Source organism: Python bivittatus, unplaced genomic scaffold (genome assembly GCF_059951505.1).
Source record: "Python bivittatus isolate LINGU-HERP-01145 unplaced genomic scaffold, Pbiv_v1 ctg000480_np1212, whole genome shotgun sequence".
Classification (NCBI taxonomy): Eukaryota; Metazoa; Chordata; class Lepidosauria; order Squamata; family Pythonidae; genus Python; species Python bivittatus.
In genome coordinates this window covers 59,248,111-59,273,589 of record NW_028277075.1, presented here as the reverse complement: position 1 = coordinate 59,273,589, position 25,479 = coordinate 59,248,111, and the positions used below count along the sequence as shown (strand labels likewise).

The 25,479-nt window shown below is 39.6% G+C and overlaps 1 protein-coding gene across 1 annotated transcript; it reads left to right on the top strand.

Annotated features, from left to right (window-relative positions):
* The first annotated feature begins 4,709 nt into the window (after positions 1–4,709).
* Positions 4,710–23,289, top strand: TPH1 (tryptophan hydroxylase 1). The gene is made up of 11 exons (XM_025174483.2): positions 4,710–4,873; positions 10,634–10,771; positions 12,194–12,377; positions 13,004–13,104; positions 14,082–14,149; positions 17,226–17,422; positions 18,677–18,812; positions 19,374–19,500; positions 20,640–20,735; positions 21,681–21,814; positions 22,762–23,289. Exons 1-11 carry the CDS (start codon positions 4,760–4,762, stop codon positions 22,934–22,936), a joined length of 1,470 nt encoding a protein of 489 aa, XP_025030251.1. The 5' UTR covers positions 4,710–4,759; the 3' UTR covers positions 22,937–23,289.
* Positions 23,290–25,479: the final 2,190 nt, after the last annotated feature.

Here is a 25,479-nt window from a genome sequence, read left to right as displayed (position 1 = left end):
CCTATAAAAGCTGATCTTCATTGACATGAGAATTGCTTGGGATCTGCAATAAAGTTACTTATTTATCTGTGCTTCATCCCTGAATCGTCGGCTAAGTCGTATGAGTGCAGGTCTGCGTTCATGGAGAGGCATCCCCGGGGTGCACTCCCTGACAGGCACTTACCTGGATTTTCTTTAAACGCTTTTGCTTATTATGAGGACTTTTAAAAAAAAATGATCATAATGCCTGGCTCATATAATATCTACCCAGCCAGTTCAATCTGGCAAGGTTGGTGTGCTCTGGGTTCCTTAAGTTGAACAATGCCATCTATCAGGTCCCCAGAAGCACGCCTTCTCTGTAGCAGGGCCTGCCCCTTGAATGAGGTTCTCCCTGAGATCTGGATGGCCTCCATCTTGCTGGTGTTTCAGAGGACCTTGAAAGACCTGGCTCTTCACTCAGGCCTTTGGCAAGGGAGAGTGAAGCCCCTTTTGGATTGTGTGGGCTTCTTTCTTTTTCGTTACTGTCTGTTTTTTTGTCATCTGTTCTTCAATTTGTCTATTATTGTATTTTTCTCTTGTTTTTAATGTTTTTACTTGTGAACCTCCCCAGAGTCATTTTGAGTCAGGCACCATATAAATCTTAATAATAACAATAATAACAACAACAACAACACATACACTTTACATGTTCATGCTTCTGTGCAATATAAGCTTTCAGCATTATATTAAGGGACTGAAATTCTCTTCTCTTAAGAATCTTCCCCCAGTCCATGGCTAATATTTATTTAGGGATCCAACATGCCTACATGGACTACCTTTTAGCTGTATTAGCTTGATTTAAGGAAGAAAAGGACATATCTCGTCTCACTTTCTTTACCAGCCTTTCTCAACCTGGTACCATTCAGGTGTGCTGGATTTCAATTCTAAGACAGATGGCTTCTGGCTGGGGAATATGGGAAGTGAAGCCTTAAACATCTGGAAAACAAGAGGTTGGAGAAGTCTACTGTTTTGTCCATCCAATCAGCCAACCCCATTACCTTCAAAGAGAGTGGCGGAAAATTCTGTATAGCAGGATATGCCCTTAAGGATTACAGTTATTTGCTGTAATAGGTAACTAGTTTGCTCTTCATTTTCATATCAATGAGCAAACATTGCATCTCACTGAGCCTTATTTTCTCACTGTTGACATGACCATATTTAAAGGAAAGGGAAGCAGAATTAATATTTAAAGAAAAAGCAAGCAAATCACGCAAAGGGAGAGTAGAGCTGGAATCCGCAGTAATGACTTTTATACACACGAGACATTTACTGATAGCATAAATCACTTTCCACAGGTTGATTACCTTATATTATTAGTACTGTGATCTCAATATATAAATTGAAATTTGCTCAGAACACTGATTAGGTTGATTGCAATCAGTGATGACTGAGAACCAATTTCAGAACCCAGAAAAAAGAACAGCTCCTTCTTATACTCCGTATAATGAGTTGGTATTCTTTCTATTTCCACAGGAATAGCTTCCATGCATCTACTACAGAAATCTCTCTCTCTCTCCATCACCCCCCACTTTCTAATGAGAACATCTTTTAGATTATTAAAATATTTTATCTGTGAGTTGCATAGTCTTCTTACAGATTTTAAAATGCTTTCTGAATATGACATGTTCATCAAAAAAATGTTCCTGGGCCAGGCTTGTAGGTGATCTATTTACTAGTTAATAACCAGATAGCTCAAGTGGTCCTGAGAAAGGGGTTCCTATTCTACATCCATACAAACCACTAAAATAACTGTTAACACAACGCTTTATTCTAGATCACATGTGCTGCTTTCACTTCTCCCAGAAGTGATTATTCAGTGAGGCGCTTGGCTTGATATATGCAAGCAGTTCTGTTTGTTATGCTATTCTAAGCTAGTATTGCCTTGGGCAGAGCCTATAACATCTGAGGATCCAATTTTTGGATGTATCCTGGGTTGGGCAGGATAATACCTATGGAATGTCCCCCTACTTGCTTTCTTCTTTGTACCTATTGATTTCCTCTTTGTATCTGATTCTGATCTGTTCAAGTGCCTAAATGAAGACTGAAAAGCAAATAACTCACGTTAACTGCTGGTATGATGGGAAAACTCAAGTAAACTGACAGTGGCATTAAGGAGGAAGAGAGGGGAAAAAAAGAAAAAAGTGTCAAAACTTTTAGGAAAACATGACTCCCCCAAAGCAGTATAGCCTTCAATGGGTACCCGACGACACCTGGATTCTGAACAGGAAGAATACAGGTACAAGCGAGGCACATCTCAGCTCTAATCTGGGAGGAGGGCAATGAGGCAGATGATAATTCCTGTATCTAGTTTCTCCTTTCAGTATCTTAAAATAACAATTCGTAGTTATGGTGGGGGATGGATTTTCATGCTATTTTGCTTCAAAAGAAAGGACAACTGCAGAAGAGAAAGATGGAGAAAACCTTAAAACGGCTGTTTTAAGGTTTTGCCTTGTTCTTGCCCCATTTTTTCCTTAGAGGAATCCCCAACTTGCCCACCTGACCATGCTGTGACAAGCAGGGGACACATGTTTTTGTGAGAGGAATACATGAAATTGGGGCCACTGTGAAGCAGGGCCTTGGCAATGAGGGAACATGGGCACATAGAGGCAGTAAAGGCTCTTCTCTGCACCTTCTAATTTTGCTCTGTCTCTTGAGGAGGCAGAATTGTCCAGCCACTAGTGGGATGATTGAAAATAGCATGATTGTGATCCAACCAAACCACCATGAGTCAATGTGCTGAAATTAGTGGTGTACACATTTAGGAAGGAAGGAAGGAAGGAAGGAAGGAAGGAAGGAAGGAAGGAAGGAAGGAAGGAAGGAAGGAAGGAAGGAAGGAAGGAAGGAAGGAAGGAGGGAGGGAGGGAGGGAGGGAGGGAGGGAGGCAGGCAGGCAGGCAGGCAGGCAGGCAGGCAGGCAGGCAGACTTATAGTAAAACAACAATATCTGAGTGTATCTATCCTACAACAAAAACTGATATGAGATCTCCCTCCCTCCCTCCCTCCCTCCCTCCCTCTCTCTCTTTCTTTCTTTCTTTCTTTCTTTCTTTCTTTCTTTCTTTCTTTCTTTCTTTCTTTCTTTCTTTCTTTCGCCATCTATGGGGGGAAATCATTAGATTTTCTAGAGAAAAGAATACAAAGGGATTTCATAAAGCAATTTCTTCATGCCCAGGGAACAATACACATGTATTCCACAGTGTATTCCAGGTGATCTCAGTGCACATAGGCGCTTCTGCATCTCTGCATCCTGTCTGTCAGAGAGTTCAGATTTGGTTCAAGGATCAGCTGAGTTCCATTTCTGTGAGTGCATTTTCTAATGCAAGATGTGGAGAACGTCCTTTTCTCCAAATAGTGAACTGAAATTATATTTTGGCTTTTAGGTTCTGATTCATCTTATATGATCACAATATTATAACAGTTCAGGGGATGGAAGTGAGGGAAAGAAGATGGAATCAATTATTGTTATGGGATGGAGATATAAGAAAGGTTTCTTTGTCATGTCTGGTATTCAGTGGATAGCTTGGATAAGTCATCATTTCTCAGCTATTTGGCTGAGTGGTGCCACGGATTTAAACCCAAATCCATCCAGATGTGCTCCTGTGAGATTAATAGTAAATACTGATTTATCAGCACTGTGTGTTATTAATTGTTAGGTTTATAGTCTGCCTTTCCTCCAAGAACTCAGGTTAACATACTGAGCTCTCCATCTTCCAATATCTACTCTCGCCCCACAACAACCCTGTGAAGTAGATAGCTTTGGGATAAAGCAGATGGCACTAAACCACCCTCTAAACCTCCAGAGGTGAAATGGATTTTAAACCAGATCCCTCTCCTAGTCCGACGCCTTAGCCACTGCACCACATGACTCTCTAAGCACCAGACAGGAAGCAGAACAAGCCTAATGGAATTGGATTGGCTCAGCCAGTGGAAGGCAGGAAGAGAGGGCTTTTATTTCATTCCAACACTTTCTGTGTGTGCATTTATTTATTGGTTAGATTTATATCCAACATTCATTCAGCAGCTCAAGATGTCATGCATACAAAATCTTCGCTCTTCCGCCCTTTTCCCACAACAACAGCCCTGTGAGGTAGATTGAGTTGAAAGAGAGGGGCTGGTACAAAATCACCCAGTGGGCTTTTGTGCCGAGGGTGGACTAGAACATGGCCCTCCCTGCTTCTAATCCAACACTATAACCACCACGCCAAACGTGTCACCCATTCCTGACAGAACAAACTGGGGTGTGTGTATGTTTCCCGTTTTTCATGGCAGAGTTCCCGCAGCAACTGGGAAGTCATACCAATTGAATGTCTGCCTGACACATACTTGCTGGACGCCTGAGCCCCACCGAGGCAGAAAGAAAAAGTTGGCAGTTCAAGAAGTTCAAAAAGTTCGAGAAGGGAATTCATCACGCTGCCTTGGACAGGAGAGACGGATCGAGGGGACAACCATGGCCTTATTCCTGGGCAGGCAGACCTCCTTTAGGAGACTGCAGACTGGATGGCCGCTTCTCTCTTGCGAATGTCTCCTTTACATTCACGTGAAGGCTGGAGAGGGGCGTCGCTTTCGCCCCGCCTCCTCCCTGCCCCGGTTAGCCTGGGCGAGAGATTGGAGCCTTGCCCTGGGCCCCTCCGCCTTTCCCCTGCCCATAAATAGCCCAGTAGCAGCGACAGAAGCAGCAGAAGTGAGGAGGTGGACGGTGCGGACACTGGTTGCTTTACGTCGAGTGGGGGTTGCTCGGCTTCATCATGTACTCCAATAGACTCGAGCTGCCCCGAAGAGGTCGATCCTTCGACTCCGTGAGCTCCAACTTGGATGAGAATCAGCTCAGCAATCTCTCATCTCCCCCGATCCTGAATGGGGTAGGTACTGGGCTGGACTCCTTCTCCTTCTCCTTCTCCTTCTCCTTCTCCTTCTCCTTCTCCTTCTTCTCCTTCTGGAAAACAGTTTTCCCCTTCTTACGAATTTGGTTGCTAGAACCAAAAAGACTTAGAAGTGCTTTGGAAAGTACTTTAAAGAATCCCACTCTCTCCCTTCCTTTGCAAGTGAAAACTTTTTGTTTCCTGCTGTTGATATGAATGTTTTACCTGACAGTGCTGTTACTTGGTGCTTTTTCTCCATCTGTGCTTCAGATGAGAAATGCATTTGGATTAGATGAGATGTTGGGGCCCTTCAAATTCTGTATCCATCCATATTACAGAAGAGCAGGGGTGCCTCCACATCAGAGTGGGTTCTTTGCAGGAGCTCCTGTTAAAGGCGGTTGACTGGTCTAATCAAACAGGAGATTTGGGGAAGAAGAGGAAAAGGGGAGAGCTTCCACTGGGAAGTGGCAACTTTTGTGATGGTTAAAAAAAATGTGGCGAGGAAAGTTCAAAATTACTTATCTGAAGATCCATATTGGGTATGGATACTGATATTTCTGTTTTATACCTCTGTTGTTCAAAAATGCATAATCTAGCTGAACTAGCATAAAATAACTGGAGAATTGGCAAGTGCTTCTTTAATTAAGGTTGTCTCCAATTGCCTGCTTCCTAGCCTGGCTCTTTTAGCATGCCTTGGGAAAAGTTGCATGCATTTTTTTTTCTTGGATCCTTGAATGGGAAATCAGCAGGGCAGATGGATCCATTCCTGTAATTTCTACATGAACTCCAGGGACTAGAGTAAGTTGAGATTTCCTGCCCAAATGCCCTTTGGAATGAGACTGACTGATCATAAACTATAGGAAGAAGGACCTTGGATACTGCCAACAGCCTGTTTAGCCCAGCACTGTTCCTGAAGTGGCCACCCAGAAGCCATCCGCCAACCAGAAAAGTAGGCTGTCTGCTTGGTGGTCTTTGCTACATCTTGTAGTAACCATTCTATACATTAAGTCAGTGTTGTCCAAACTTGGCCATGCTGGCTGGGGAATTCTGGGAGTTGAAGTCCACTCATCTTAAAGTGGCCAAGTTTGGACAACACTGCATTAAGTAGACTGGGTCAAAAAGTACATGTGTATTTGTCCTCTTGTATTGTTCATTTATAGCAGTCTAGTACATCAGAGAGGCTTCTTTGCATAGTGACACAGGGACATGTTAATGTTGTAGACTTTTTAAAAAGAGACTGCTGATTGTAGTCTTTAATCTAGATTCCATCCACCTCTTGGCTGGATTTTTGCTCTCTCTCCTTCTGGCAGTACTCATTTCTGCTAATCTTGTTCATATTTTATCAGTACTAAATGTTAAATTCCACACATATTCCTAAGACCTTCTAGACTGGTTCACCTAACTCTTTTCTGCCTGTCAAATATGGGGCGTACTCATGAGCATTAATGTGTATGGACTTTATCTCTTGACATTAACTGTCCACAAGTGGTGGTAAGAAGGTTCAGCTTGGAAAATGAAGGCTGCATTTTTGGCAGACAAGTATATCAACTCCTAGAATAGTGCCTTTTTCTACAATAGGATTTGCATCAAGGTTAGCTACTACAGCATTTTCCTGGGGACTAGCTTTGGCCCATGGGACTTCAATTCCTGATTTATCATATTCATCATATTTTTCTACTTTGGTGATTTAAAGATGTTCGCCATAAAAAGGCACAGAAAAAATTCTCAGCTGCAATTAACACTTATTCTAAGCGTCCTTTAAAAATCACACGTAGAAGTTATAATGGCAGTATTGGTCACTATCATCTGTCAATCAGTGAAATGGTCCTGCAGTTCCTATGTTGAGCAGCTGCTTAGGGACTTGCAGGAGGCAATATTGGGGAGGCTGGTTTAGGAGATAAGAAGATGGTTTACCTTTGTTGAACATCTCATCAATTTGAAGATTTCAAGCAGTCTAAATGGGATGGATCTATAAATTAATAAACACTAAGTTTTACTACTGATTTCCATATCAGCTAGGCTGTATTAAATAAATATACTCAACATTAACTCTGTATTAATGTTATAATATTTAATGTGACTAAGTATGACAAATTATTAAACAGTGGGAGTAAGCATTTTTACTGAATTACATTTATTTTAATTAAAAGGAAATGGAATACATATTCTTTTTCCAATCCTGACCTTGGCCGCACCTCTGTCATCCTACGCCCCCACCCCACTCCCCAGCATCCCATGTAAAAGATAAGATCAGTCTTCAGATTAGAGAGATGGAACATCCTTGCTCTATGATCTGAATTTTTGAGTTATAAAGTTGCAGAATTACAGTGTAACACTGGTAGAATTGGACAGAAGCTTCCAGAGAGTATAATTTTCTCACAATAAATGCATCTAGCTGGTAATACTTTATAGGCATGTGTATTTGAAAAATGTTGTGAATACAGTGCCTTATTTTAGTGAGAAGCTGAAAAGCTCAGCATAACACAGAGATTCATATAATCGAATGGCCAGCCACAAGTCACCTAAAAATAAATTTTTTCAGTGGTGTGGAAAAACTCTAAAATTTAAGTCAGTTGAAAAAATGGAGATCTTCAGTTTGCCATGCCTAAACATTCAGCAACTAAAATCTAGTTCCTACACTTGCCCTCCTCCTCCTCCCATTCCTCTTCCTGTGTGTTGAACTGTTTGGATTGTAAATTTGACAGATTGCACTGTCTTGTAATTTGCATTGGGGGCTTTGTGGTTGACAAATGAGACGACAATTCTTCAAACAAATAAATTCAAATTTTATATCCAGGATGCTTTTTCTGCACTCATGGTCAAGTTATGAAATGCTTGTAGCAACTTTGGAAGTTTATCTTTCTTTTTAGTGGGATTGCAAAAGAATTAGGAAACAGATGACAATGACAGAGGCCTGGATGCGGAAAGCAAGGAAGCAGAGGCAGAGGTGGAAGTGCCTTATTGCTAGAGGGCTGATAACAGAGAATAATTAGAGCAGTGTTGTCCAAACTTGGCCACTTTAAGATGAGTGGACTTCAACTCCCAGAATTCCCCAGCCAGCCATAATATCACCAGACAGGAAGCTTTGGCTTGTATATAAGGACAGCTCTTCTGGGCTTCCCTCTGGCCTTGAATGTCCCCCCAGCCAGATGTGCCATCCAAATGAACCTGATTATAACCTGGACCTTTCCTCGGCTGTTGTGGTAATTGGCCATGGTGACTGAAGTATAATGGATGTTCTAGTTCTAATGCAGTGTTGTCCAAACTTGGCCACTTTAAGATGAGTGGACTTCAACTCCCAGAATTCCCCAGCCAGCCATGCTGGCTGGGGAATTCTGGGAGTTGAAGTCCACTCATCTTAAAGTGGCCAAGTTTGGACAACACTGCTCTAATTATTCTCTGTTATCAGCCCTCTAGCAATAAGGCACTTCCACCTCTGCCTCTGCTTCCTTGCTTTCCGCATCCAGGCCTCTGTCATTGTCATCTGGCTGGGGAATTCTGGGAGCTGAAGTCCACTCATCTTAAAGTGGCCAAGTTTGGACAACACTGCTCTAATGGAAGCACAGACCTCAAGTTGGGATGAACTATTTTAAAGGATTCCAACTTCTTTTTTGAGCAAATATATTGTTAGGAATTGATGATGATGATTGAAGATTTTCTTATAAGAACCTAGATTAGGGGTTTTTAGGTATTGGATTTTATAAACCGTTTTGCATCAGATTGGCTGCTTTTACAGAAAGGCAGTTAAAAGGTTTGTGTATAAAACAGGTGGATAGAAAATCAATACCAACATTGGAGGAAAAATGTTAAAGAACTGGACTTAATTTACAAAGTCAAAAGTCTTGTTGATTTTTAAGATGGCTTAGATTGCTAGTTAAAAAAAATTTTCTAGTTATATTCTCCCCCCTCCCCCACTCCATGTATAGCATCCAGAAGAGTGTAAAATAGAATAACCTTAAAAAGTGCCATCCATGAAGTGAAAAATCATAAATCAGCAACCCATTCAACATGATACAAAATAAAACAACCCAAAGCATCTCTGATAGTCACAGCAGCTGAAAATTGAAATAAATCTTTTAAGGGTATAATTTCAAGTCATTTTGATAAACAAAACCTTAATAGCTAATGAGACCAGAGGTGATTCCCTGGATAGATTTCATTTTCTTAATCCTAGGAATGGTCTACCCTTTCTTCAGTCAAAGTTCATACTGCACATGTTTCTTTGTCAAGGACTGTACCAAAATTAACTTGTTATCCAAGTTACTGTATGGCTTAGGTTAGTTTGGCAAGAGATTGTGAATTTTTTTGTGTTTGGGGAATTAAAAGTTATATATGGACAGCTGGCTTTAAACAAACAGAAATATTTGGCTTGAAGACAAAATTAGGGAATCAGTTTAGACAACAATTACCATTATCTTATCCCACAAATTAACAATATTTACATTTAGCTTTCCATCACAATTGCCTCGTAAATTGTTTTTTGTGTTGGAAAGCAGTCTAAATATATGGAAAATAGATTCAAATGATTGTACAAGTTCCTAGAGTGAGAAGGCACACCACCACCAAAGGGACCTTGTATTGCACAAGAAAGCAAAGCTAAACCCGAAGAAAGGTTAATAGATTTCGGCTCATAGAGTGGACCTTTTCATCTCTTCCTGTAGCTACCAGAGCACATCACAAATTGTAGAATAGAGGGCTGGTAGATGGTGTTTCATCAGTGGCTGAGCACAATTGGATTGCATCTACTCATCCTTATTACTTTCAGCTATATTTTCATATTATTATCCTGGGTCTTGTTTTCTAGTTTATCTTTCAGAATTGTTGACATAAAAAGTAAAGTCTCCTTGAATTGAGCTAGGTTCCTGGTGTCCATGTGGACACATCCATGGAATTTCCTCAGCAATATTATGGAAGTGGTTTGCTGTTGCTGCCTTCTGGGATTTATTCTTTTGACTTCTCAGTCTAAACTATGGCCCTGAGATTTCCTGGGGGGTCTCCCCTCCAAGAACTAATCAGGTCCAATCCTGCTTAGCTTTTCTGAGATCAGCCAAAGTCACTTTAGGACATTTTAATCCTGCGCAGCCTTATGTGAATTTACGCTCACTGAAATCTAGGAGATTAAGTGCATCAAACTCTGTGTTATGTTTTGGATACTCAGTTAAAAAAAACCTTATTTCCAAGAACAGAATTCTGTATAATTGGTTTTAAAGATTGATTGATAAAAAAGTGCAAAATTTGAAACATATATGCATGTTTTGCTAGATGCAGCTATGATACTCCTTGAAACAAAGAAACTTGAGCAAGTGTGAAATGCACTTGAACATTGAAATGCCACCTGCACATCTATTGTATCTGTGGGATTTCTTCAAAATGCTGTTGGCTTAAAAGCAATCACAAAGCCATGATTATAACTGTCCTTAATTAAATAAGGTATGCTCCAAGGAAGTCAAAGGAGACCATTTGTGAGTTGTCAGGCTCTTTGAGATGTGCCTAACCCAAAAGTAATTATTTTCTAAGAAAAATTCTCAGAAAGTCTCCTTAGCAAGATTTATTGAAAAGAAAGAGACAGGGCTAGAAGAATTCTGGCCATTGGACTATTTCCCATCTAAAAAAATCATTGACAGATATCACTGGATTCAACCACCAAAAGGAAATAATTTTCCTTGAAATAATAGAGCACTGTGCAAGTTGGATGTTTTTCTAATTAATAAAAATAGACCTGACTTATTTAACACTGATGGCCACAAAATTTCATTTTAGATCTTCAAACCAAACTATACTGCAAATGAAGATAATAAAGAGAACAAGGACAATTCATCTGAAAGGAGTAGAGCTGCTATTATTTTCTCCTTAAAGAATGAAGTTGGAGGACTTGTCAAAGCCCTAAAACTCTTTCAGGTAAGCTGTTTCTCTTACCTACAGTTGAAAAAAATAAATATATTGTGTGGGCATTGCCAATAGATAGGAGCAACCTTGAGAATGCCATAATGCGCTTTTCATCTTGCTTTGTTCCTTAAATATTCTAGCTGGTTATGTATCATTCTATATTGTAAACAGCCTGTTTAATGAAGAATGAGATACCAGAGTCTGATCTGTAGGGCTAGTCCACAAGAATTTCCTGAAAATTCGAGCAATGGAGATCAGAATAAAAATTGCTTTTGTTTCAATCCTCTTGGAAAAATGGTAAGGCAGAACAACTCTACCAAAGAGTTCCATGGACTCCCCATATGATGTTTCAGACCACCAGCTGATCACACAAAAAATTCTGAAAGCCTCTGCTGTAGAGCACAACAAAGACTATTGTGCCAGGAATCCAATCTGACTCAAGGATGTAAATCAAGGAATTCGCTTTTGCAGAAATGGTCCTAGGGGATTATTTTTTGTCACAGTTCAGTTTCCTGCATTTTCTACTATAATGTTCGATGGGAGCAGAATTGGCCTATTTAAATGGAAAACTCTGGGATGAATCACTTGAGCTGCTGGACATAATTTCTCCAGTGGACCTGTTTGAGCTGGTAAACACTGTTGATGACAGGTCCTGATCAGCTGTAAACATGGATGTCCATAGGCTTCTGCTGTTTTTGTTAAAATAATGAAAGCAGCACAGTGCCATAAAGTCTACTCTTCTGTGATGTCATGACATGGGTCCCACAGAGGCACAGCTTGCATCAGGATAGTGCAATGCTCCTTTCAATGGACAGACTGGTTTGACATCTCCCACCCCTACCCCATCGCTGCTGCTGGCTATAAAACAGTTCTCTTTTATGCAAATCAGTTGTAAAATTGTTTTCTTTTACATGGGTTACTACCTCTCCCCCGACTTCACTTCCACAAGGAACAGACTGGAAGTTCATTCTTTTAATTGGAAATAAAAAGTCCCTTGTTGCATAGTCCAAACTTAAAACTATGACTTTTTAAAGATATACAGTTAGTAAGTTCAAGCAGATTAAATCTATTTTGGATCATAGCTTGTCCAGAAATGAAAGTGGGTGTTTCCCTTCTCCAGGTCTGATCATGCTGAAGAGGGGAGGGAGGAGATGGAAAGGGTGCAAGGGTGCATTTGCAATGACTCAGTCACATAGTGGGAAATTATTTTTTTTTTAAAATTGCATATGAACTGGGAGGAATAGAAAATTGAACATGGATATGTTTAATATGAATAGTATTTACTATAAGTTTAAATTCATTATGCATTAATTCAAAGCATAAATTCATTTGTGTAAAGCTTGACTAAATACATGTTAAAGAAGGAGTTGAATTCCCCAGATTTTTGTTCTCAGATGCTATTCATGATCCAACCAAAATGGTCTTATTGTTCAGGAAAAACATGTGAATTTGGTGCACATTGAATCTCGAAAATCCAGAAGACGAAATTCAGAATTTGAGATCTTTATTGACTGTGATAGCAACAGGGAACAGCTAGATGAAGTCTTCCATCTCTTGAAATCCCATGTGAACTTTGTGACTGTGAACCCAATCAACAATTTTACCGTACAGGAAGATGGTAAGAAGAAGGAAAAGAAGAAAGTGATTTATTCAAATTGCATGCTTGTTATAAAGATGCCATGCTATTCCAAAGCTTATTGAACTGAATGTAAAAATACAGTTGATTTTGTCTCTTAGTTTTAAGTTTTCTCTGCTAAATGAGCATTCAACAAAAAACAGCTTTTCTGCAACTTGAAGCCACTTGTCAGTGTTCTGCATTCTGGGACAATGAAGAACAATTCTTTTACTAACAATTTGGTTAGTAAATGATTGTTTTGTTAAATTTGGGGTGATATATTTTTATTTAAAGCATTTCTGCCCTGCATTTCATTCCAAAAGATTTCCAGAGCATTTTAATATTGGTGTCTCTTTGCTTAGGCCCATGTTTAACTTCTGTGAGAATTGCAGTTATGATGCTAATTTAATGCATCTCCCCTCACTTTTAATATTGTTATTCTGTTTCATTTTAAGTACCACAGCAGGAAATGCTTAGTGCTGTGCATATATATGATAAGAAGAAGTTGACTTCCCTTTCTGTCATTTACTTCTTAACAGCTAGATTTCATTTTGGACTGTCATGAGCCTAGTTTCCTTTCCTCGAACAGCCTAATTTTTATTAATAACTGTATTTTTTCCATTCCCTAGATATGGAAAATATACCCTGGTTTCCTAAGAAGATCTCAGATTTGGATAAATGTGCAAACCGCGTTCTGATGTATGGATCAGACCTGGATGCAGACCATCCAGTGAGTAGATTTGTAATGCCCTTTGACTCCCCATATTTTGATTCTTTTCTAAAAAAAAGGTGCTTGAATCATTGGAAATCTAACTTCCAAGCTTGAATATTTTTTTCCTAATTTCCACTCCATTATCAGAGTTGTGCTACATATTAAATATACTAAAATATGTAGAATTTCTGTAAAGCTGAAACGCTGAAGATGTGTGAGATTCAGGGAAGACTTGGTGGAAAATACCCTTTTAGGCCCTAAAGAGTCAAACATGTTTATCTTTTTGATACCGTGCATAAGGTTTCATGTGCTTCCATTTCCTTGTGCTCATGCAAGTTCTAAAAAGTGCTTGCTTGGCGCAGGTTGAAATGTCTCAAAAGAGGAAGGAGAAAAATGCTGAATTGAGAGATAAATGCTATAAATGCATATGATTCCAGTCATACTCTGAGAAAGTCACACCACTCATGTGGCCGAAAGTTGGTGGCTCTGTTGGACGATGGAGCATGGACCATGCAAATGGTCCAGTTGCTTCCTCTTGGCAGATACCATTCATTTATTTTGAGTGGCATATATGCAGTGTGTTGGGATTTGGAGTCTATATAATATTGGACAGTTTGTCACTCCTTTAATTGCAGGAGTGTATGTAAATCAGTCTTCCCCACTCTGATGCTCTCCAGATGTATAGGACTACATCTCTCATCATATCCAGGCAGCATGATCAAAGGATGAGTAGCTATGGGGAGGTGGAGTTGTAGTCTTATATATCTAGAGGGCACCAGGTTGAAGACTGAGATAAATAACAGTAAAAAAAAAAAAAGAGAGAGAGAGAGAGAGAGAGAGAGAGAGAGAGAATAGATTATAGATTTCTGGTTTTCATATATTTACCTCATAAAATGTTCCCAAAAGTTCTTTCCCTGTCTCCTGTCCAGCTGCTTAATAGAACTAAGCCATTTTAATCTTAATAACTGGGAAATTATTGTTTGCTTTGGCACTAGGGTTTCAAAGACAACGTTTATCGCAAGAGACGGAAGTATTTTGCGGACCTGGCTATGAATTACAAACAGTATGTATCAGTGCTTACTAAATGCTACTGTTGATAATGACCTGATAGTAAGGTCTGAGAAATTTGGAGGGAAATAATGAAGACTATTAAAAAAAACTGAAAGAAGATAGAGCACTGAAGACATTTAGAAATACCTAGTGAAAGGACATTCTACAACACAGAAAGTACAGACAAGTTTCCTTGGTGTTCCAAAATCCTCACTAGATTTGAGCAAACCAAAATTAAGGGAACCTGTGAAATAAATTAATTGGACTTCTAGACATGACAGAAGTGCTTTTATTCCTATGGTGACTATATTTTCTTGAAACAAATAAAGGACCAACCTGAAAAAGGGGCAAATCTGAAAGAAGTTCATAAGGATAAAAAATGTTAATTGTTTATGTTTATGACTTTGCTTTACAAAGGAAAATTCAAGAGCAAAACCAAGAAAAATTTCACAAAAACACACATACTGTTTGATTTTAGATATTTTTATTAGAATATGTAAATTTATTTTTAAAAAACAGTTCAATTTCCATAGTTTTCACATGAATGTGAAAGACTGCATTAAGTGGTTCCATTTGTATGGTAAATAACCAAAATAAAGGACAAAAGTGAGTTTCTGAAAAATAAATAAATCTAAAGAACAGTTTTCTGAAACAAAGGACTGTCCTTTATAATAAAGGATGTATGGTCAATGTATTTATTTCTCATACTTGGCAGGTGGCTGTGACTCCTCACTTTGGTGTGGGTCACCATTCATGGAAAGGAGGTAATCCTCCAAAACTGACTGTCCATTGATCAGTTTTAATTCTTCCCCTTAACTAGTAGACTGCTTTGATGTGGAGGGAGGAGTAGTATTCACTATGGGAAGTGGGAAAGAACTCTCCCCAGGCATTCTATGAATAATTTGGGGTTGGGAATTGCAGTTACAGGTAGCTCTCACTTACTGACTGCAATTGTGACTGGCAACTCCATTGCTAAGCAATGCAGTCGTAAAGTGATTCATCACATGACCACACTGACTTATGATGTCAGTTCTGGCTGCAGTAAGTGAATCAACGTTGGGCTATTAAGTGCAATGTTGTGTGACCATGACTTACAACTTCTTGCCAGCTTCCCCATTGACTTGCTTGTTGGACGCTGGCTGTGAAGGTCACAAATGGCAATCACACGACTGTGGGGATGCTGTGATGGCTGCAAATTTGAGGACTGGTCATAAGTCTCCTTTTTCAGCACTGTTGTAACTTCAAACGGTTGCTGAACAAGCAGTTGGTAAGCGAGGACTACCTGTGCTCAACTTTGCTGTGTACATAAAATGCCTGAACAAGGCCAAGCTTTTACAGTTGAGATCCACCTCATGTGGACAATACTCCCACAAGAACTCCCCCCTACCCCCCACACCTGAACTGCATGTCACTGACAGCAAAGCAACAATGATAGGTAGTAAATTCTTAAATGTGCCATTTCTTCCATGCCTTTGCAAATTATTATCTTTTTGTTCCTGGGCCACTGCTATAAGAGGAATACATATTCATGTCTACTTGCCCTGCTTTGTTTTCTGGTTGGGGAGGCTGACATCCTGTCATGCCCCCTGCTTCCTACCCTGAGACTGCCAACTGCAGCAAATGATAGCAACACAGGGTCGTCTGCAGGGCATGGTTTAAAAAATCAAGATGGCAACCACAATAGTGTGATTGAAGTGACGCACCCCAGAGCAATGCCCAGAGCACTGGGTAGGTTCCACCCTGGTGAACCCAGTATGGTGGGCCTACGTGGTCTTGCACATTAGCCTTGTTGTGACTAATAATTTCTCCTCCTTTTCTGTGGCAGAGCATAGGGAGGAGGAAGCATATAGAAACATTGTTGGGGAGAAGTAAAACAAAGGGCACAAAGGAGGAAGGCAAGCAAGATTTGCTTTATTAATTACGCACAACTGTCTTTTAGAACAGTTGCTTTTGAAGCCTCTGGACGCTCTATGCTGTTTTGATGCACTTACCTTGTGAAAATTGAGTAACTTTGTGCTATCTCATCAAACTGTGTGATGAAATGTGTCTATGAAGAGGGACATGATGTGAGGGACTGCAATAGTGCAGCAGCTTCCCAGAAAGGAGGGAGCACATTCCAAGAAGGGAGTGAGACAAGAGACAGCACAGTCCAGAGCAGGAGCGTGGGAAAAGGAAGAGATTTAGAATAGCCACTTCCTAGACTCTCCCAGGGAATATCCATTAGGTTAGAGTAGTACAGATTTAGTCTAGCAAGATTCTGTCTATATGGTGTCAGCAATAAAGGAACTGAACTTGGCTGGACTGTCCCTGTTGTTCTTGGGCTGGGCCTGACAAACTGTAATGGTATGTGGGAATGACCTTGGGAGACAGAAGGAAGAGCCCCAGACTAGACAACAGTCAAATAAGAGACAGCTTAGAAGCAATGGAGGCATGGGAAACATCTCAGAAGGAACTGTCCTTAGTTTCTTGGACTGTAAAGGCGAGGGAGGCAAATCTTTCAGACTTGCAAGATTCTGTTAATGTAACCTTACAATAAAGTTAGACCTAGTACTTCCAGGTGTGCTTCTTGTCTTATCTCACAAGGCTGACAGACTGTTCTAATCACAAAAAATGATAGTGGTTATGTTCGTAATACATCATAAGCACATTTTGACTTAGTGCATTGTATAAATTCAGCTTCAGAGTTTTCTCTTAAACCTCTTGTCAGCCTCTGCCAAAGGTTATAATGCTTCTAGATAAGTCTTGATTCATTTCCTGCCTTTGCTAATTGATAAGATTGGGCATGGGGCATTTATAGCAGCTTCTTAAGGACACATTTGACTGAAAGAGGCTCTGACAGGTGCTACACCTGTTCCTGTGCACATTCTGATCCCCCTTTCCTCTTTGGATATAACTCAATGTCTAGCTGTAGTAATTTACACCAGATCTGTAAAAGCTCAACTTCCATTTTCCATTGGCTCATCCCAATTTACAACCAATGGGCAGTATGCAGAGTAATAGAAAAGATATTCATTATGCAAAAAGCCATTATTTTTCATATTGGACAAATGTTAACTAACTGAAAATTAACTTTTTAATTCTTTCTATAGTGGTGATCCAATTCCCAAAGTCAAATTCACTGAGGAGGAAATCAAGACTTGGGGTACAGTATTTCGGGAGCTCAATCAACTGTATCCAACCCATGCATGCAGAGAGTATCTGAAAAATCTGCCTTTGCTTTCAAAGTACTGTGGGTATCGAGAAGACAACATACCCCAGCTAGAGGATGTGTCCCGTTTTCTCAAAGGTAAGGGCAGATGTCTGTCCAGGGATGAGGTCCTGCTGAACAGAACTTCTATTATACAAGGGGAGCAGCAAGCTCTTTCTCCACTAAGGATCAATTTTATTTGGAGAGTAATATGTTGGTCTGCTTCAGCAACAGTTCTTCATGCCCTGATTATATTATGTTTAGACTACTTGTGTTTGTGGCTTGTGTTTGACGGTTTATATTTACTTTGACAAAGAAGTTCAAGCTGCAAAGGCAATGAGATGCTCCTTGTTGACACAAAGAGGTGATGCCCTTTGCCTTGGGAGTCTCCTTCAGTACCCACAAAAAAAAAAAAAAAAAAAAAGGAAGAGTCTTCTGGGCAGCCTGAGGCATTGCATCTGTAAGTGCTGGATAGACGGTGTTGAAGAACACAGATGTGGGAGGATCACCCACTGCTTTGGAAGCTGCATCAAGGGGATGTTTCTCTTGAGCTCAGCACCCTTGCAATCCAGCATACTGTAAGACATACAATAGTGGTGGTTAAAAGTTCTGCAGAGGATCGCAACATGCACTGGGTAAGAGGAATGCTGAAAAGAGTCTAGAATTCATTAATCAAAAGACAATAATTAGGATGATAACTGCTATGCGATGTCACTCCAGTATCAAATGGCATTGCTTGTCAGTTGCTTTCCAGGGTTAATTGTTATAACTCTAAACAGTTAGGACCCTCCTGTCTTGTTATGAACCTGTCTGGTGATAAATAACTGCAGCAGAAGTCCATTTGAGGATTCTATCCCATAGACAACACCATTTGATGTGTACAGTTGGAAGGGCTGTTTTCTGTATCAGTCCTAACCTGGGAAATCCACTTTCTGCTGTACTGTGTGACTGACCCCCTCTGTTTTGGAAAAGGTGTTTTTAACTGAGCTTTTAACTTCCTTTATGGAGAATTTTAACATTTTTATCAAAATGTGGGTATTTTTGGATAATTATTTATTTAGAGCAACATTTCTGTACAGCCCAAGGTCAAAATGATTCAAGGTGGTATATCACTGCTTTGATGTTTTGTCATATTATTAATTGTGCTTTTGCTTTTGGCACACCTCAATTTCTCCAGCTTCTTGCTCAGACATAAATTCCTTCAACCCAGTTGGGCCTTTTTACCAAATCTGTTACATTAGATTGCTATCACCACTTTCTCCTCTGTTCTGATATTTTGATGCCAAATTAATTTTCAACATTGCATTAAAAGATGTATAAAAACAAATTATGAACTATTCCTTGGTTTTGCAGAGCGCACTGGATTTACCATCCGCCCTGTTGCTGGATACCTATCGCCCAGGGATTTCTTGGCAGGCTTAGCATTCAGAGTATTTCACTGCACTCAGTATGTTCGGCACAGTTCAGATCCTCTTTACACACCAGAACCGTAAGTAGTGATAGTAACCCATGGACTCTGATTATATGTCAGCCCCTAAGGGGAGACCAGGTCAGGAAATAGACACCACAAAAAGTACTAGCATCTTGAAACCCTGACAGAATTTCTCTCTTCCTTCCTCTTATACCAAAGAGAATCAAGGTGGGACAATCTTGAGTTTCTTTCTCATGCTGTCCTTTTATCCCAGACTAAGCTCTTTACTAATGGTTGTCCCTTATTTTCTTCAAGGCTATCACTCTACATTATAATAAGCTTCTTCAAGTGTATCCAGTTTGGAACCTGAGGGTTGCAAATTATTATTATTTTATTATATTGCAAATCCATGTACTGGATTGTATCTAGCTATGTCCCTCCACTAAGACATCTACTACTGGGACAGATTTCTTCCTTTAGAGTTGTCTTGGGAGAGAGAAGACAGCAAAACTGGGAAGTTAGTTTTTTTAAAAAAAATATTATTATGCTAACTTTATTAATATGAGATGGTTTCTATCTAGCAATTGCAAAATACTAACCTTCAGGTTTCAGTATCACCTTGTTTCCCCTGTTTTCCAGGGATACTTGTCATGAGCTTTTGGGCCATGTTCCTCTTCTGGCTGAACCCAGTTTTGCTCAGTTCTCACAGGAAATTGGATTGGTATCACTTGGAGCCTCAGATGAAGCTGTTCAAAAACTGGCCACTGTAAGTAGAAAGTTCTGCTAAGTTTGTTTCTGATTATTCATTACAAATTTGCCAGAATGGAAGATGGCTGCAGTCCATGTTGCAAGCTGGAAAATATAAGTAAATCTGCCTTTTAAATTAACTATTTAATATAAATAGTACTGAAATGGTACTCTGACATTCCTTCAGGAGCTCAGCAGGGCATACATAATGCTCCCTCCTTCAATTTTATGCCCCACAAAAGTTGGAACTGTGAAATAAGTGGGACTGCAAGAAAGTGACTGACCCCAAGTCACTTGGTGAGTTTGTGTGGCAGAGGATGGTCCTGAACCTGGGTCATCTTGATCCTAGTCCAACACCTTAATTACTATACTACCATGGCTTTAATACCATCACATGAACTGGGAAATGTGGCAGCTGTAGCTGCATTCTTGGGTGACAGAAATTCCACTACTATTTCCCCCCAAATTGAACACTACATTTTCAAAGGTGATTGCAATCTAGAAACCCTATTCTCTTTGAAAAACAATGATGAGTGGCTTCCCTTTCCTGTATGGCTGAGGTAGATAAGATGTCTGCCATATGAAAAATTCTGAAGACATCTTCTATTTCTCATTCATGCAAGGGAACCTTGCAGTGTCACAGGTACAATAGCAGCAGGTACGGTGCTACTATTACACAGAGTGGTTTTCAAGATTTTGAGATTTTTGTAACTCTCAGATGGATCTTAAAATTACAATTAGTGGATGATGATATCAGTAAGAAATGAAAGTTGAAGTGATCCATCCCAATTGGAAAGGGAATGGTCTTCTCACTTTTGTTTGTCTCTGGGATTCATGCAGCTCTGAGGTCATCTGGCCATGGTGGCTGAGGTATTACTGTCATTGAAGGCTGGGCCCACAGTGCACGCGAGGCTAAAATATTATTGGCTAGAGTGCGGCCTAGTTAGTTATGCAAATCCAACCAATCTGGGTTAACCATTGTTCAGTTAACCATGAGATGTGCATGCAGCTGAGATATCTGGAAAAATTGGGGAAATGGCCTTTACTTTTCACCAAGGAAAGACAACAGGGAACACTCAGTGTTTATGCTTTATTCACTGCGTGCATCTCTATTAGAGAGCTGCTGTTTCTTCTCATGTTAACGTTCTTCCTTCTCAGTGCTACTTTTTCACAGTGGAGTTTGGCTTATGCAAACAAGAAGGGCAGCTGAGAGTCTATGGAGCTGGTTTGCTCTCTTCTATTAGTGAACTGAAGGTAAGGCCCCAAATCACCTTCAAAATACTGTCTGTAATTTAGTGTAATAGCTTTACACTGTAGAATTTTCTTTGTTCTGTTTGACTTCATTGTTCTACTGCTTGAAATGATAATGTAGCTTCAAATACATTAGACTTTCACCTGAACGGTTACTGATGGCCAGGGAAGAATAGGTGTGTCTTCAGAGAAATCTGTCATTGCTTATCTTCTCAGGGAGGGACATGTTATGGTGATTGATTGATTATGTGCCATCAAGTCACTGTCAACTCTTAGTGACCACAAATCTCATGAAATATAGCTAAGGATCACTGAATGCAATATTCACTGGTTCCAATGTTACTGTATGTGTTCTAGCATAATGTTTTATCCAGTAAAATGTTGCTTAGTTAGAATAAGATTGGCAGAAGGAAGCTTGACATTGACAAGAGTCTAGTGTATACAACAGTGTCATTCAACTGATAGAATGGCAGCTACTAGTCCAGAAATATACAACCTAAAGCCCCAGAGCAACATAAAGCCCTCAAAAGTTTTCATTGTGCCCATGGAAATTTCCAAAATGCGTTGCCAAAATACAAACTCGAATGTGACAGAAGGGGAGGAATTATGACTGAATATCTGTAGGATTAACTCTATTTAATTGTAATTACATGTAAATGAAATGAATTTTAGTTTTCATCTTAGCCCCATTCCCTACTTCTGAGTTACTCAAAGTCAAGGGTGACTCTTGGTTTGAAAGTTGCGCACTTTATATACCAAGATGTATTGTTAAGAGTTACAGTAATTAGCTAAAAATAAAAGCAAACAAAAAATCATTAAAAGTTAGAGTCCACTGGAATGTAATGCTGTGATTTTCAGTCACTAGCTATCTCTGTAGATTCTTCAGTACTGATGTCTCTAAAATATGCACATTTCAGTCTTTTCTATTTTGGTGTTTCTCATAACCAGCATGCACTCTCTGGAAGTGCCAGAGTCAAGCCTTTTGAACCTAGTGTCACCTGCAAGCAAGAATGCATGATTACTACTTTCCAGGAAGTTTACTTCATTTCTGAAAGCTTTGAAGATGCGAAAGAAAAAATGAGGTAATTTACTGATTGCCACTGGAAGGCTGAAAGGTAGCAGAGTGAAAGACGTCTAAATATAGCTCTAGTCCCACTCCTTGACCTTGGGGAAAAAAAATACCTATCTCACAAGGTTGGTGTTAGATGACCATAAGGGCCAATACTCAAAAGCACAATATAAATGCTATTTTTAATAAGTACATTGCCAGTGCTGTCTTGAAATTTGCCAGAGGCACCTTTCTATATATTGCTATTATCTATCCCAGTGACAAAGTCACACTCAGAAAATAATGCCAAATATTATATTTTAGATACTGTTACTTTGCTTTTTTCCAGTGTCTGCTCGTAGATGAGGGTAATTTGCGGTTTTACCATGGTTTATGGAATAAACTATGATAGCTGGGTTCACCAAAAGGGCTAAACTACAAGTCAAGCAAGCAAACAAAATTATGGCTTTTTATGCTGTGTGATCTCAGGTTATCTTCTGCTTCCTTTTAACTTTATTTCTCATTCTTATCTTTGTCTTTTTCTGGGTTAATTAACCTTCGTGCCTCTCTCTGCCGGAGTCCCACAAGCGGTCTTCATTCTTTAGTAATTTCTCTGGGTTTATCTTTGCCCAAGTTAAGACAAATTTATGGGATATTTCTCTCCTTCCTTGTCTCTTTCCTGGTACATTATTTCTGCACTGTCCACAATACAGTAGGAAAATGTTGACTACAGCTCCCACAAACCCTTGCCACTGGACCTACTGATTGGGGTTGAAAACATTTGGAGGGCACCAGTTTGTCTATTCCTGGTCCACAGTATCACATCTACCATAGTTTTTTTCTCTTTGATGATCTTCCTCTTCTCTCATCCAATAGATTAGAAAGAGTGCTAGGACAGTTATTGAGCTATATAAATGGTTATAACTGACTGAAACTGCCACTATGTAGGCAATTAATTCCCCTTTTTTCTTGTTTGAACAGAGAGTTTGCAAAGACAATCAAACGCCCATTTGGAGTGAGTTACAGTCCATATACCCAAAGTGTTCAGATCCTGAAAGATCCACGAAGTATTGCTCATGTGGTGAATGAGCTACGCCATGAACTGGACGTTGTCAGTGAGGCCCTTGGCAAGATGGACAAGCAGCTGGGAGTCTAATCTGTCTAACAGCCTTTCTGCATTCAGTAGCTGTGGATTCCCCCCCCCCCAACATATTACTGCTTATGTGCTTTATGCAGAATGCTTCTTCCCAAAATGATCAATGAAAGGGAAATATTTTTGTTTTAATATAGTTTCCTGAAAGCCTTCATATCAATGTTTACATACCATCCTCCCCTCCTCTTTTCAGGTCCTTCCTCAATGATTTGAAAAGAAAGTAGAAATAATTTATCTAGAAAAATTGATAGAAGATATTAGGGAAAGCTACATTTAAAGGCTAATGGTCCATATAGTCCACTGTTCTATGTAACCAATGTTGGCTAGTATTAGCTGCTATGGAAGGAGCAATAAAATCTTAAAGCTATTTCAAGAAGGCTGTATTTTGGTTTATCTCCCAACACGTTTTTTTTTAGTTACAGAACCACAGCTATAATCATATACATACTTACCTAGCAGGAAAATCAACTGAATACAATTGGACTTGTTTCTGAAGAAGCATAGCATGTTCCATTTCACCTATTACATTTCTCTTCTATATGAATAATATGAAATAGAATACAGAACTTATAATTTGGGAAATTGTGACTGAATTTGTACATCATACTAAGCCATGGTTTACTTAAACATGATTTGCTGAACCAGCCACAATTGGCTGAATTTACATATCATGCTAATCCATAAATCTGGCTCTCCCATCATGGTACCAGGGGTGCCAGGGTGCCAAAGAACCACTTCCATTGGGCACGCCAGGGTCCATGCTTGACCTGACTTTTTGTTTTATGATTCAACAAGCCATTATGCCAACTATTTTGTGAATGGACAAGCCCTGCTTCCCCATTGCAGCTCTGGTGCCCACAGCATGCTCCCAAATGTTAAATGTGCCTGCAAGTCAAAAAATTGGGATTACTGCACAGTTTACAAACCACAGTAACTTGGTTCACACAATACCTGAAACAAAAATCAAAGAAATCACACAATGATTTAGTGAAAGCTATGAAATCAGTAGGGATATGTGTTGACTCATCCCATTATATCTTTATTTGGTTATCAAATTTAGTTGCAGATATAAGGGATGAAAGCTGATGCCTACTGGATATATTTATGCTACTGGGCAAAAATGTGATAGTATAGATGTTTCTTATCTGGCAAATGTAATCTTTGGTGGGGGGGGCTTCATACACATATTTATTTTCATCACTTATAGATAAATTAGCCATGCAGAACTGCAATATCTTCTGATACCATTTGGTTACACCTCTATAACATGCCATGCCAAAAAGCCTAATTGATCAGTGCAAGTTGCAATTTTTAAATCAGATCAAGTTTACTGTGTCATCCAAACCTGGAATGGTCCATTTTGGCTTGACAGAAACTAGAATTTGTAATAAAAGTTTTTTGTAAGTGATATTACACTTTCATAAACCCATATTACTAGTGCAGAAGACATGGCAAATTCTGATGAAAGAGCCAAGCAACAGAGAGTGTGTGCATATAAAATAGCACTTTTTTGGCATAGTGTTTTTAGCAAATACATCTCATATTTGGTCATGGAAACAATTCACACATTTGTTGGCTGCTACCAGATTTTGCATAATCTATATACTTCTAAAACTCTCATTGTGTTTATCTATTTGTCTGTTTGTATCCTCAAGTTAGCCCAAATGGTGCATTATCCTGCAACAATGTTTGAATCAAGGTACCTAAAATCTGCTAACTTAAAGAATGCATAAAATGTCTAGGACACATTACTCCTGTGGAATTGAAATTTCCACAATGTTCAGACCAGTTTTATTTGCAAAGTTGTGGCCATTGTAGCATCCCCGCGGTCATGTGATCATGATTTCTGATGCTCCCTGTCAGCTTCCCACAAGCAAAGTCAGTGGGGAAGCCAGTAGGAAGTTGGAAGTTGCTCCTGTTCCCACTGCTTTTTTGCCCGCCTGTGGTCATTCTGTTTATCTGTTTAGGTAAGTAAATATTGATTTATTATTGAAGTTCATTTGCCACTACAATTCTTCTTCTATTTATGATATATACTTTTCTTAGATGATCATGGAACCATCCAGCAATATGGTCATATAAATTTAATATATGACATTTAATGTTCATTCTGGTCACATCAAACTGCATTACCTTTCTCTTAAAGGATGACCTGACGGGTCTCAGGATTGTCTAGTATTAACTATATATCGCTATGAGTCAGCCTTTAGGGGCATTGAGAGCCACCATAGTATAGTAGTTAAGGTGTTGGAACAGAAGTGACGAGATCCAGATTCTAGTATCCTCTTAGGCATGGAAGCTAGCTGGGTGACCTTGGGCCAGTCACTCTCTATCATCCTTAATAAATATCAAGCTCTGTGACAGCCCATCTGCTAAACAAAAACCCTTTGTTGCATTATGCACTAATAGGTTTGCAGCAAGAATTAGGTGAGTGCAGTGGAAAAACAAGCAGATCCTGGAATTATTCAGGACAGATGAGAAGGAGGAGGAGCAGCAGCAGCAGCAGCAGCAGCAGCAGCAGCAGCAGCAGCAGCAGCAGAAGCCAC

Bases quoted from the DNA above. Each gene is read 5' to 3' on its own strand.
- TPH1 (XM_025174483.2), top strand. From the start codon at position 4,760: ATGTACTCCAATAGACTCGAGCTGCCCCGAAGAGGTCGATCCTTCGAC. The intron at 13,105-14,081 runs GTGAGTAGATTT...CTTTGGCACTAG, and splicing joins ACCTGGATGCAGACCATCCA to GGTTTCAAAGACAACGTTTA. The intron at 17,423-18,676 runs GTAAGGGCAGAT...TTGGTTTTGCAG, and splicing joins TGTGTCCCGTTTTCTCAAAG to AGCGCACTGGATTTACCATC.